The sequence below is a fragment of the Sapajus apella genome, unplaced genomic scaffold (assembly GCF_009761245.1).
Source record: "Sapajus apella isolate SASKATOON/1434 unplaced genomic scaffold, GSC_monkey_1.0 scaffold2, whole genome shotgun sequence".
Taxonomy (NCBI): Eukaryota; Metazoa; Chordata; class Mammalia; order Primates; family Cebidae; genus Sapajus; species Sapajus apella.
The window spans coordinates 27,510,471-27,522,387 of NW_022436942.1; the positions used below are offsets into that span (position 1 = coordinate 27,510,471).

General features: G+C 53.8%; 1 protein-coding gene across 6 annotated transcripts in view; it reads left to right on the forward strand.

Annotated features, from left to right (window-relative positions):
- ADCY6 (adenylate cyclase 6) overlaps nucleotides 1–11,917 on the forward strand; it is a 25,649-nt gene that overhangs the window by 10,417 nt on the left and 3,315 nt on the right. For 3 of the 6 annotated variants that reach the window (XM_032294920.1, XM_032294910.1, XM_032294925.1), the window contains exons 3-21: nucleotides 3,232–3,381; nucleotides 3,750–3,871; nucleotides 3,963–4,074; nucleotides 4,253–4,380; nucleotides 4,676–4,798; nucleotides 4,902–5,060; nucleotides 5,141–5,282; nucleotides 5,399–5,527; nucleotides 5,791–5,816; nucleotides 6,039–6,186; nucleotides 6,445–6,542; nucleotides 6,724–6,811; nucleotides 6,984–7,100; nucleotides 7,373–7,531; nucleotides 7,824–8,002; nucleotides 9,144–9,179; nucleotides 9,262–9,391; nucleotides 9,712–9,975; nucleotides 10,750–10,954. In XM_032294920.1, coding sequence (XP_032150811.1) covers nucleotides 3,232–3,381; nucleotides 3,750–3,871; nucleotides 3,963–4,074; nucleotides 4,253–4,380; nucleotides 4,676–4,798; nucleotides 4,902–5,060; nucleotides 5,141–5,282; nucleotides 5,399–5,527; nucleotides 5,791–5,816; nucleotides 6,039–6,186; nucleotides 6,445–6,542; nucleotides 6,724–6,811; nucleotides 6,984–7,100; nucleotides 7,373–7,531; nucleotides 7,824–8,002; nucleotides 9,144–9,179; nucleotides 9,262–9,391; nucleotides 9,712–9,975; nucleotides 10,750–10,954 — 2,515 coding nt within the window. The other 3 variants (XM_032294935.1, XM_032294945.1, XM_032294941.1) reach the window with 3 other exon arrangements.

Genomic DNA, 11,917 nt, shown 5'->3' on the forward strand with positions numbered 1-11,917 from the left:
TGAGCCACTGTGCCCAGCCAAATGAATTTTTTTTTTTTTTATACAGAATTTCGCTCTTGTTGCCCAGGCTAGGGTGCAAAGGTACAATCTCAGCCCACCACAACTTTTGCCCCCCGAGTTCAAACGATTCTCCTGCCTCAGCCTCACGAGTAGCTGGGATTACAGGTGTGCACCACCACGCCCAGCTAATTTTGTATTTTTAGTAGAGACAGGGTTTCTCTATGTTGGTCAGGCTGGTCTCGAACTCCTGACCTCAGGTGATTCGCCCCCTCAGCCTCCCAAAGTCCTGGGATTATAGGTGTAAGCCACTGCACCCAGCCAAAAGGCCAAACATACCTTTTTTTTTTTTTGAGACGGAGTTTCGCTCTTGTTACCCAGGCTGGAGTGCAATGGTGCGATCTCGGCTCACCGCAACCTCCGCCTCCTGGGTTCAAGCAATTCTCCTGCCTCAGCCTCCTGAGTAGCTGGGATTATAGGCACGCACCACCATGCCCAGCTAATTTTTTGTATTTTTAGTAGAGACAGGGTTTCACCATGTTGACCAGGATGGTCTCGATCTCTTGACCTTGTGATCCACCCGCCTCGGCCTCCCAAAGTGCTGGGATTACAGGCTTGAGCCACCGCGCCCCGGACTCAAACATACCTTTTTAAAAGTAACTTTATAGCCTGTTTGTTTGTGGAGCACAGGCCCGTAGGGCACTGTCAGACATCTTAAAGGGCCAGGTCCTTCTGTCCCAAAGATTCAGCCCCAGGCTGGCTCTCAAGCAGGGCTTTATGGCTAGACTGTCCTCCTAGGGAAGGAGCTTAGTGGTGGTGCCTCCTTTCCCCCTTCCTCTGTGGCCAGGTCTGGGCTGGGTGGGCATGTCTTCCTTGCTCTCAATTGGCATGGTGCCCAGAGCCAGGCTTGGTGCCTGACTGGGGAGGTGCAGCCCCAGGAAGGCTAGGACTGTGCCCGCCTCCCATCTCCCAGGAGTGCCTGGCTATAGCCTCACCCAGTGGATCTCAACAGGCACGTTCTCGGAGCAGTGGCGAGTGACTGCTGCCCCTTTGCCAGTCCTTGGGACTAGGGCTGCCCAACCTCCTCTTGGCTGAGAAACAGTCCCTGTGCCCATTGAGTCTGTGGGTTTCTAGACGGGTGGGATTTGTGGCCTCCTTTGTCTGCTTGGACAGCCCCTTCCCAGATACAGCCCCGCTCACACTCAGGAAGGAGCCTTTTTCTACTACCGACCCACTCATTTAGATACACTGTACAGTGTCACCCAGTGACCCAGGAGCAGCTTGGAGTCCCCTCTGGTCCCCTGGCATCCATTTTTTCTCACAGTCAGATAGGGATATGTGTGTACAGAGTTATTTCAGTCTCGTCCCCCTTCCCCTTCCCTCCACCATGACTCACATTTTCCTCTTGGGCTCCTGGGGCCAGGAAGGGAAGTTGCCTGGTTTGCCCCCTTCCCTTTTCCCCTACTGGGGGCTATTCTTAGAAACCCCCAAGGGAGATAGTGTACCCCCCTCTTCACCCCTGCTGCTGGGTGGGGATCTCAGCCTAGTTGATCCCGGGCCTGTGAGCTAGACTGGGAAGGGAAGCTGAGAGGCCATACCAGAGGGCTAGAGCTGGAAATGCTAGGGGTTAGCCATTTTACTCAATTTTACCCAAGAGGAAACTGAGGTCCCAAAGAATAAGTGACCTGCTCAATTTGCAGGACTAGTTCTAGTTCAAGGCAGAGCCCAGAACCTCTGGCTTCCAGGAAGTGCTACTGCTGTTTCCCTCCCTTCTTAAACCAGAGCCCTGCCCCATCCAACTCTGGGGTGAGGCCACAAGCGCCAGGTTAATTCCTGAGTTTCCAGAAACAGAGTCCAGTTTCCCTAAGACTTGCTCTCTAGCTAGTGCCACTGATAATGATTGGGGTCTGAACATTCCTAGGGTGGGGGCCCTAGGCGTAGGGCCTGGCAGGGCCAGGTGTTGGGAGGGAGTTATACCTTGAGGAGTGGCCAGGCATGGTGGACCCCATCCCCAGTTAGGGGATATATCCTTTGTATCAGTAGAATTGATGACTCTCAAGCCTGGGCTCTGAGGTTAAGCTTGAGAGCTTGAGTCAGTAGAGTGAGTAGGAAGCTTGGAAACCTGGAATGCACTACACAGTATGGAATGCACTAGATAGTAGGGTTAGGACACAGGATATGGAGTCCAATTATCTTGGGTTCAAGTCTTACATCAGCCACTACCAGCTGTGTGATCTTGGGCAAGTTACTTGGCTTCTCTGTGCCTCAGTCCCTTACCTTTAAAATGGGATATTGTTATCTATTTCATAGCGTTTTAAGAAATGTGTTAGGGGCTGGGCATTGTGGCTCATGCCTGTAATACTAGCATTTTCGGAGGCCCAGGCAGGAGGATCACTTGAGATCAGGAGTTTGAGACCACCCTGGCCAACATGGTGAAACCTCATCTCTACTAAAAAAATATACAAAAATTAGCCAGGCATGGTGGCAGCCAGCTGTAATCCCAGCTACTCAGGAGGCTGAGGCAGAGAATTGGTTGAATTAGGAGGCAGAGGTTGCAGCGAGCCAAGATTGGGCTACTGCACTCCAGTCTGGGTGACAGACAAAAAAAAGAAAACAGAAATGAGTTAGTCAGTGTATAGAAGGCACCCACAGAATCCTGCACATGGTAGGCAGCCAACAAACTAGCTACGGTAATAATAATGACAATGGCGATTGTTGTTACTAAGTTATGTCAAGCCAGGGAGGGGCTTTAGAGATCTTCTCATTCTTCCTCTTTGGGGTTATAGATGAGCAAACCTAAGAAAAAGGAGGTGACTTGTCCTGGGTCACTCACAGGAGGATGTAGAGCTCAGGTCTCCTGGGTGCTGTCCTTAAGGTTGAGCACCTGCAAAAGGGGCAGCGTTTGTCTTTTGCGTGGGGTGTTTGTGGAGCAGGAGATACAGGGTGCTGGGGCTGGGCCCCATGACTTACCTGGCCCTAGTTGGTGCTTCTGCTCCCAGAAGCTGTGAAAAAATCTCATTTCTAGTCATGAAGGATTCCGGCAGACAGCTAGGATCTGGGGTCCTGTGGGTAATGGGAGAGCTATATTGCAGGGGTGGCATAGCTTGGGAACAGACAGGGTGCAGGACCCTGGCTTCGTTCCTCAGAGAGCCTAGCAAGTTGAGCGAATGTGTGTGTGTGTTTAGGGGGTGGGCAGGGGAGATGGTCACCATCTGCCTCTGCCACCTCCTTCAGCTCAGTGCCAATGTGCTGCTGTTCCTCTGCACCAACGTCATTGGCATCTGCACACATTACCCAGCAGAGGTGTCTCAGCGCCAGGCCTTTCAGGAGACCCGCGGTTATATCCAGGCCCGACTCCACCTACAGCATGAGAATCGGCAGCAGGTGGGGCTGCTCTCCATGACCAGGGCCTGCCCCGACCTTACCCGCAAATAACTTGCAGATTGGATCTGCTGCCTTATGCAGCTCTGTGGAGCAGTGTGACAGTTCCCCTGGGTTGTGTGTCACAGAGGCCCTGTGATACTGGGCTTCTGTCCTGTCCAAGGGGAGGAGGGCGTAGACAGGAGCACATCTGGGGGCTCAGTGGAGGGTGGTCAGAGGGGCTCTGATGGGGGAATGTCAGGCCATACTCCAGAAGGGAAGCTCAGGTCTTCAGAGAAGTCTGGGAGGGCTCTGGCAATGTGGAGAGACCAGGAGGGATTGAAATGTGAGGCCAAGAGGATAGTGATGCCCTATTGGAACTACTGGGCTAGGAGCGGCTGCTGCTGTCGGTATTGCCCCAGCACGTTGCCATGGAGATGAAAGAAGACATCAACACAAAAAAGGAAGACATGATGTTCCACAAGATCTACATACAGAAGCATGACAACGTCAGGTAGGGTGAGGGTAGGAGGATGCCAGGTGGGGCAGAGGTCTGGATGTCTTTGAAGGCTACATGGTCTTTCATCCTCTGCTGTCATCTCCAGCATCCTGTTTGCAGACATTGAGGGCTTCACCAGCCTGGCATCCCAGTGCACCGCGCAGGAGCTGGTCATGACCCTGAATGAGCTCTTTGCCCGGTTTGACAAGCTGGCTGCGGTAAGGGTGCTGGGCCTTGGGGTTGGGCCTGGGTGTTGACCATGGTGAGAGCATAGCTTTGCTGGCAGAAACTGGGTATTTGGGGGCAGAGAGAGTATGCATCGAGGGTGGGGGGCCATGCAGGCTGGGTGGGCAACAGAGTAAAGGTTACCTTTCCCTCCAACTCTTTCCCATTCAGGAAAATCACTGCCTGAGGATTAAGATCTTGGGGGACTGTTACTACTGTGTGTCAGGGTTGCCAGAGGCCCGGGCAGACCATGCCCACTGCTGTGTGGAGATGGGGGTGGACATGATCGAGGCCATTTCGTAAGCAGTGCCCCATTCCCAGGCTTCCTGGAACTGTGCGTGCCCCAGACTGCTCCTACTTTTTGATAAGACCCTAGGAGATTTCCTCAGTTTTGGCTGTTTCTCTGTCTTTGAGATCTGTCTGTCACTGGGGAGGGGAATGAATCTTTCTCCAACCTGTGCAAAGACCCATGTGCACCCTTAGGCTCCAGCCAGCCGAGATGGGGTGGAGAGAGCCTGGGCAGTAGGGGAGTTGGGCTAGAAGGAATGCCATCTGTGCAGGCAGAGGGAATAACAGTGATTCCTCTTCTCCTAGCTCAGTTCCACAAGATGCTGCTGGGCCCCTGCTGGTGAACACAGTCCTAACATTTGTCCTTGAGCCCCATGCAGCCTTCTACTCATGTCCAACCAAGGCTGTGCTCCCGTCCCCTGCATCTGGGTCTGTCCTTGCCCGCTGGGCCCTGAGGGGAGTGAAGGGCCTGGGCTGTGCGCTGGGGGAGGGGGAGACTGCCAGGAGCTGACCAGGGGGTGCCTCCTTCCAGGCTGGTACGTGAGGTGACAGGTGTGAATGTGAACATGCGCGTGGGCATCCACAGCGGACGCGTGCACTGTGGCGTCCTTGGCCTGCGAAAATGGCAGTTCGATGTGTGGTCTAATGACGTGACCCTGGCCAACCACATGGAGGCAGGAGGCCGGGCTGGGTGAGTGGGGGTGGGTCCAGGTGGTAGTGGGTGGGAACATGGTGGGAGAACCAGGGGCTCACCCTCTTGGCCGCATACAGCCGCATCCACATCACTCGCGCAACGCTGCAGTACTTGAATGGGGACTACGAGGTGGAGCCAGGCCGTGGTGGCGAGCGCAACGCATACCTCAAGGAGCAGCACATTGAGACTTTCCTCATCCTGGGCGCCAGCCAGAAACGGGTCAGGGCCAGGGCAGGGCTGGGGGCAGGGATGCAGGAAGAGGGACAAATGGGGAGAGCAGGCCAAGGCCTCCTCTGGGCCCCTCTTCTGAGCCTGTACCCATGCTGCCTGCACAGAAAGAGGAGAAGGCCATGCTGGCCAAGCTGCAGCGGGCCCGGGCCAACTCCATGGAAGGGCTGATGCCGCGCTGGGTTCCCGATCGCGCCTTCTCCAGGACCAAGGACTCCAAGGCCTTCCGCCAGATGGTGAGGGACCCTCAGCGTCAGTCGTACGGCCTCATTTTCTTGGCTCCTTCAACACCCCATCCCTGTCCTTTCTTCTTGTGGCTGCCATCTCCATGTATGCTTTCTGGTATTGGGGCTGTGGGAGGATTTCATCCCAGGCGTCCCAGTGCTCCCAGAGGATATGGTGGGGACACCCTGAGAACAGTGTTGGGGTAAGGGAAGGAGCTGCAGAGGTAAAGGTTGTTGGCCCTTCACCTCACTCCACACTCTGTCCCTTTCTCCAGGGCATTGATGATTCCAGCAAAGACAAGTAAGTCAGGTTACTGAGGAGGGAGAAGGCACTTGTACCCTGGGATGGGGCTGAGGGGAGCTGAGATCCTCCTTTCCCCTGAACTTAGGTGTGTGGTGTGGGAGCAGGGGCCACACCCCTGGCTCTCCCTCCCTCCCCTGGGTGCTGCCCATACCTTCCCTTTCATTGTTTCTCACGTGGCCATACCCATGCACCTGGTGAAGCCATGTACCCTGTCCTCAGCCGGGGTGCCCAAGATGCCCTGAACCCTGAGGATGAGGTGGATGAGTTCCTGAGTCGTGCCATCGATGCCCGCAGCATTGATCAGCTGCGGAAGGACCACGTGCGGCGGTTTCTGCTTACCTTCCAGAGAGAGGATCTTGAGAAGAAGGTTTGGGAGATACAGGGCAGAAGGACAAGGGCTGGGGGAGGGGCGGATCGCAGCAGGGATGGCTGACCACAGGTGAGGGCACAGCCCTCACCTGTTTCTGGGGGATGGAGAAGGGACCACCACAGAACAGGGTGGGGATTTTGTCAGCTGAGTCAACTGCATCTCCTCCCTGTTGAGGCCCCTGGTAGTGCCCTGTCCTTGCTGTCACTGCCTTCCTTAGGGAGGGCCCAGCACCCAACTCAGCCTCCTCTCCCTCAGTACTCCCGGAAGGTGGATCCCCGCTTCGGAGCCTACGTTGCCTGTGCCCTGTTGGTCTTCTGCTTCATCTGCTTCATCCAGCTTCTCGTCTTCCCACAGTGAGAGCCCTGCCCTTCCTCTCTTAGCTTCTCTCTTCTCCACTACTTCCCAGAAGCTTCCTAAATACCCACATGAGCCCACAATCCCTGGATTCTGCATCCCTGCTTGTTCCGGAGGGTGGGATAAGAATGCCCAGATCTTCCAAAATTAAACGATTTTCCTGGCCCTGTTCTACCCCAGCTCCACCCTGATGCTTGGGATCTATGCCAGCATCTTCCTGCTGCTGCTGATCACCGTGCTGATTTGTGCCGTGTACTCCTGTGGTTCTGTACGTAGGGGGACTTCTGAGGCTGTTGGGAATGGCAAGCTAGACTCCAGACAGGGAGGAGGTCTGGGGAGAGGGAGGAGAAGGCCATGCTTCTTCCCCTGGGCCCCATCCCTGGTTGGCCTTCCTCCTTGGCTGATACAACCTTCAACTCTTGGTCTCTTGATGCCTCTAGCTGTTCCCTAAGGCCCTGCAACGTCTGTCCCGCAGCATCGTCCGCTCGCGGGCACACAGCACTGCAGTTGGCATCTTTTCCGTCCTGCTTGTGTTTACCTCTGCCATTGCCAACATGGTAAGGGTCCAGTGGGAATTCTCTCACCTCTGCTCTGTGTCAAGCACTGCCCTGGACACTGGGGGTGCAGAAGGAAATAGGACATGTTTTCTGCCCTCAGGGAGCCCCCTCCCAGAATAGGGGAAGGTGAACTCCAGTTCTTCCTCCTTGTTCTCCCAACCTCTTGTCATCCCTGAGGGAGAATGAAGGCCCATGGGTATAAGGTACCTGGGCATAGCCCTAGCAACCCTTCACCTCCTTGGCTACCCTGACATACCCCTCCACTTTTGCAGTTCACCTGTAACCACACCCCAATACGGACCTGTGCAGCCCAGATGCTGAATTTAACACCTGCTGACATCACTGCCTGCCACCTGCAGCAGCTCAATTACTCTCTGGGCCTGGATGTGCCCCTGTGTGAGGACACCGCACCCACCTGCAGCTTCCCTGAGGTGTTCAAGCATTGCTCAGGTGGTGGGGAGGGGCTGTCCTGGCACAGACATTGGCCCCTCTGTGCCAGGCTTGGTGATGGGCATGGGGACCCAGGAACTCACCAGAGTCTTTCACACTAGGAGCAACCAGGGGCCCTGGTGTGGTGTAGGGGCTGGACATGGAAGGTGGAGGATATGGGGGTTTGAGGGGTGTGGAGGGAAGGTTAGGTCAGGCAGGAGAGTGCAGGACTCTCCCTGCTCAGGGTGCCATGGCCTCTGCCTTCACCCAATGCTGCCTCTGCCATCCCCCCAGTACTTCATCGGGAACATGCTGCTGAGTCTCTTGGCCAGCTCTGTCTTCCTGCACATCAGCAGCATCGGGAAGTTGGCCATGATCTTTGTCTTGGGGCTCATCTATTTGGTGCTGCTTCTGCTGGGTCCCCCAGCCACCATCTTTGACAACTATGACCTACTGCTTGGCGTCCATGGCTTGTGAGTTTATTCTCAGGTCCTTTAATACCCCAGGAACTTCCCTGACCTTGCTGCGTCACTGTGAGCCTCTCTGGTGCCCAGGCCCCTTGTGCCCTTAGAATGCCTCAACTCCCCTGTGGAGGAAAGGGAGGAGATGGAGGAGCTCCCAGCATGTGACCCCGAATAGTTACACCAAGGAACCCCAGTCTTGGGAAATCAGCTGCTTGGTGGCAGGGCTCTGGCTAGGAACCACAGCTTCTGATCCTGCTTAGGGCTTTGCCTGGGATACCACACTAGCTTTTCCTCTGCAAAACCCCCTTCCTTTGATATGCCACTGCAGCTTCTTGTAGTAGAAAATGCCTCTGGAGTCTGCTGGGTTTGAATCCCTGCTCTGCTGCTCATTAGCTATGTGAGCTTAGACAGGTGAGTTAGCTTCTCTGAGCCTCAATTTCCTCATCTGCAAAATGGCAATGCCACCTAAATCACAGGGTAGTTGTAAAGATTATAGTAACTAACATTTATGGAAGTCTCACTATATGGCAGGCACTGTGCCAAGCCTTTTACATGCATTATTTAGATCGGATGCCTGTTGTACAGATGAGGAAGGAGGCTTAGACAGCTAAGCAACTTATCTCAGGTTGTATAGCTGGTAAGTAGAGGAGTCTCTAAGAGCAGAGGTGTTTTTTTTTTTTTTTGAGACGGAGTCTTGCTCTGTTGCCCAGGCTGGAGTGCAATGGCGCAATCTCAACTCACTGCAGTGGTGCAAACCCGCATCCTGGGTTCAAGCAATTCTCTTGCCTCGGCCTCCCAAGGAGCTGGGATTACAAGCACCCACCACCACACCCAGCTAATTTTTGTATTTTTAGTAGAGATGGGGTTTCACCATGTTGGCCAGACTGGTCTTAAACTCCTGACCTCAGGTGATCCACCTGCCTCGGCCTCCCAAATTGCTGGGATTACAGGTGTGAGCCACTGTACCCGGCCAAGAGTAGAGGTTTTCTTAACCTCTACTCTTTATGAGTTAATTAATTAAGTAAAGCCTTGGCCCAATGCCTGACTTACAGTATGTGCTCAGGAAATGCAGTCTCTGTCTCCCCTTCCATGTGCCCACCTAGCAACCCAGGAAGCACTAATTACTTTGTCTCTTCTATCTTCTTGCCAGGGCTTCTTCCAATGAGACCTTTGATGGGCTGGACTGGTAAGTGAGGGCTCTGAGGCAGCAAAGGGTAGGGCCCTAGATGCCTCCCTTGGACACCAAGCATGTCTCTGCTTACCCTTAGTCCAGCTGCAGGGAGGGTGGCCCTCAAATATATGACCCCTGTGATTCTGCTGGTGTTTGCGCTGGCGCTGTATCTGCATGCTCAGCAGGTGGAGTCGACTGCTCGCCTGGACTTCCTCTGGAAACTGCAGGTGACCGGGTGGGCCTTTGGGGGAAGGGGAGGAACCTAGGGGCAGAGCCTGGGCCAGGCCAAAAATGCATCTCCTGCTAGCTGGCTAAGGCCCACGGCGCCCCTAGGCCCCCCTGGTTCCATGCCTTCTCTGTGCCCATCCCTTACTCCTCGCCCCGTTCTGTACCTGCCCCCTTCATCCCTTTGCCTGTTCTTTAGGCCTCATCTGTCCGTGCCTTTCCTCCTCTGCGTGATTCCCTCTGATGCCCACTTCCAAGCCTTGGCCACCACACCCACCCCTTGTGAATGTTGGGCAATGGGTGATGGGTGTGGTGTCTGTAGGCAACAGGAGAGAAGGAGGAGATGGAGGAGCTCCAGGCATACAACCGGAGGCTGCTGCACAACATTCTGCCCAAGGACGTGGCCGCCCACTTCCTGGCCCGGGAGCGTCGCAATGATGAACTCTACTATCAGTCGTGTGAGTGTGTGGCTGTTATGTTTGCCTCCATTGCCAACTTCTCTGAGTTCTATGTGGAGCTGGAGGCAAACAATGAGGGTGTCGAGTGCCTGCGGCTGCTCAACGAGATCATCGCTGACTTTGATGAGGTACTTGTCCAGTTGGCTGGTGCTGGCAGAGAATTGCGGGACTTGGAGACCAGGGTAGTAGAGAGAATTTTGGATGAAAAGGCCAGGATTGGAAGGGGCGAATGGCACTGGGAAGAGAAAGAGAGATTTGATGGGATTCAGAGGCATCAGGGCTAGGGGTAAGGGTAGGCACAGTGGAGGCAGAGGCAAGAACCCATGAAGGTGTCAGAGGCAGCAGGGGGATCAGCCCTAGTGGGGCAGTGTCATCCTTGTTGGGGAGCGGGGGAAGGACTTGATCTGTAGGGGGATAGGATAGGTACCAGGTGGGTGTCATTGAAGAAGAAGGCAGTAGTCTGTGGACAGAACTTCATGAGATAAACCAAGCAAGATGGTCCTCTGAAAACAGAAAATGGAAGCAAAATGTGAGGTAGTATCCTGAAAACCCAGATCAGGAAATGGCTGTTCCACTATTCTGGAGGGAAGTCACTTGCTCACCTTGGGACTCAGTATCCCAAAAGGACTGGAGAAATTGCTTAATATCCCACCTGTGGGTCTGTGTTCTGTGAGTGAGCTACTGGAGTGACCTTCTGAAGCTGTATGCCCAAGTCCTGCCTGGACTCCTAGGGTGCCTGTTTTTCCCGGCTCCTCAGTCCTACACTGATAGCAGCAGCTGGAAGGGGGCTCTTGAGACAGGGAAATGGGGAAAGGAGCCAAGGCGGGGCAAGAAATGAGTGTTGGGGCAGGGCTGGGTTTAGGGTCTTTGCCTTGACAGCCAGGTCCCCTTGTGTTGTTCAGATCATCAGCGAGGAGCAGTTCCGGCAGCTGGAAAAGATCAAGACAATTGGTAGCACCTACATGGCTGCCTCAGGGCTGAATGCCAGCACCTACGATCAGGTGGGCCGCTCCCACATCACTGCCCTGGCTGACTACGCCATGCGGCTCATGGAGCAGATGAAGCACATCAATGAGCACTCCTTCAACAATTTCCAGATGAAGATTGGTGAGAGGACCTGGTTGCTTGGCAGGGTTTCCCAGGACTATTTCTGGGTGAAGCTGGGATTATAGGCTGGGGATGGGATCACAGATTTCCCATCAGGGTTCCTGTGGGGTTTTCTTCCCTCTGACCTTCTATATTAAGTCTGATATTAAGAACAGAGATCATGGCCGGGTGCGGTGGCTCACGCCTGTAATCCTAGCACTTTGGGAGGCCAAGGCAGGTGGATTACCTGAGGTCAGGAGTTTGGGACCAGTCTGACCAATATGGTGAAACCCTGTCTGAAAAAAAAAAAAAACTTTAAAAATATAAAATAAAAGAACAGAGACCATGCTGGGCGCGGTGGCTCCCACCTGTAATCCCAGCACTTTGGGAGGCCGAGGTGGGCAGATCATGAGGTCAAGAGATAGAGACTATCCTGGCCAATATGGTAAATACAAAAATGACTGCGTGTGGTGGCACACACCTATAGTCTCAGCTGCTCGGGAGGCTGAGTCAGGAGAACTGCTTGAACCCAGGAGGCGGAGGTTGCACTGAGCCGAGATCGCGCCACTGCACTCCAGCCTGGTGACAGAACAAAACTGTCTCAAAAAAAAAAAAAGAGAACAGAGATTACTCGGCATTATCCTAGAAATTTTTGAGCATATTTTAATCCTGATATTATTATCCCCTTTCATTGGATAGAAACTGACTCTCAGAGAGATTACATAACTTGCCCAAGGTCAAACAACTAGTAAGTGGCAGAGCTGGGATCCAAAATAAGAATTATCTAAACTTGAGTACCTTTGTCCTTATATGTGGCCAGTCGGATAAGAAGTACTTCCTGTCAAATGAACTGGTGGATGGGAATGGTTAATAGCATAGGTTCTAGAGTCAGACTATCTGGTTTGAATTCTGGCTGCTGCATTTACTGGCTTATTTGGGAAGTCATCTAACTTCTCTAAGCTTCAGTTACCTTATCTATAAAAT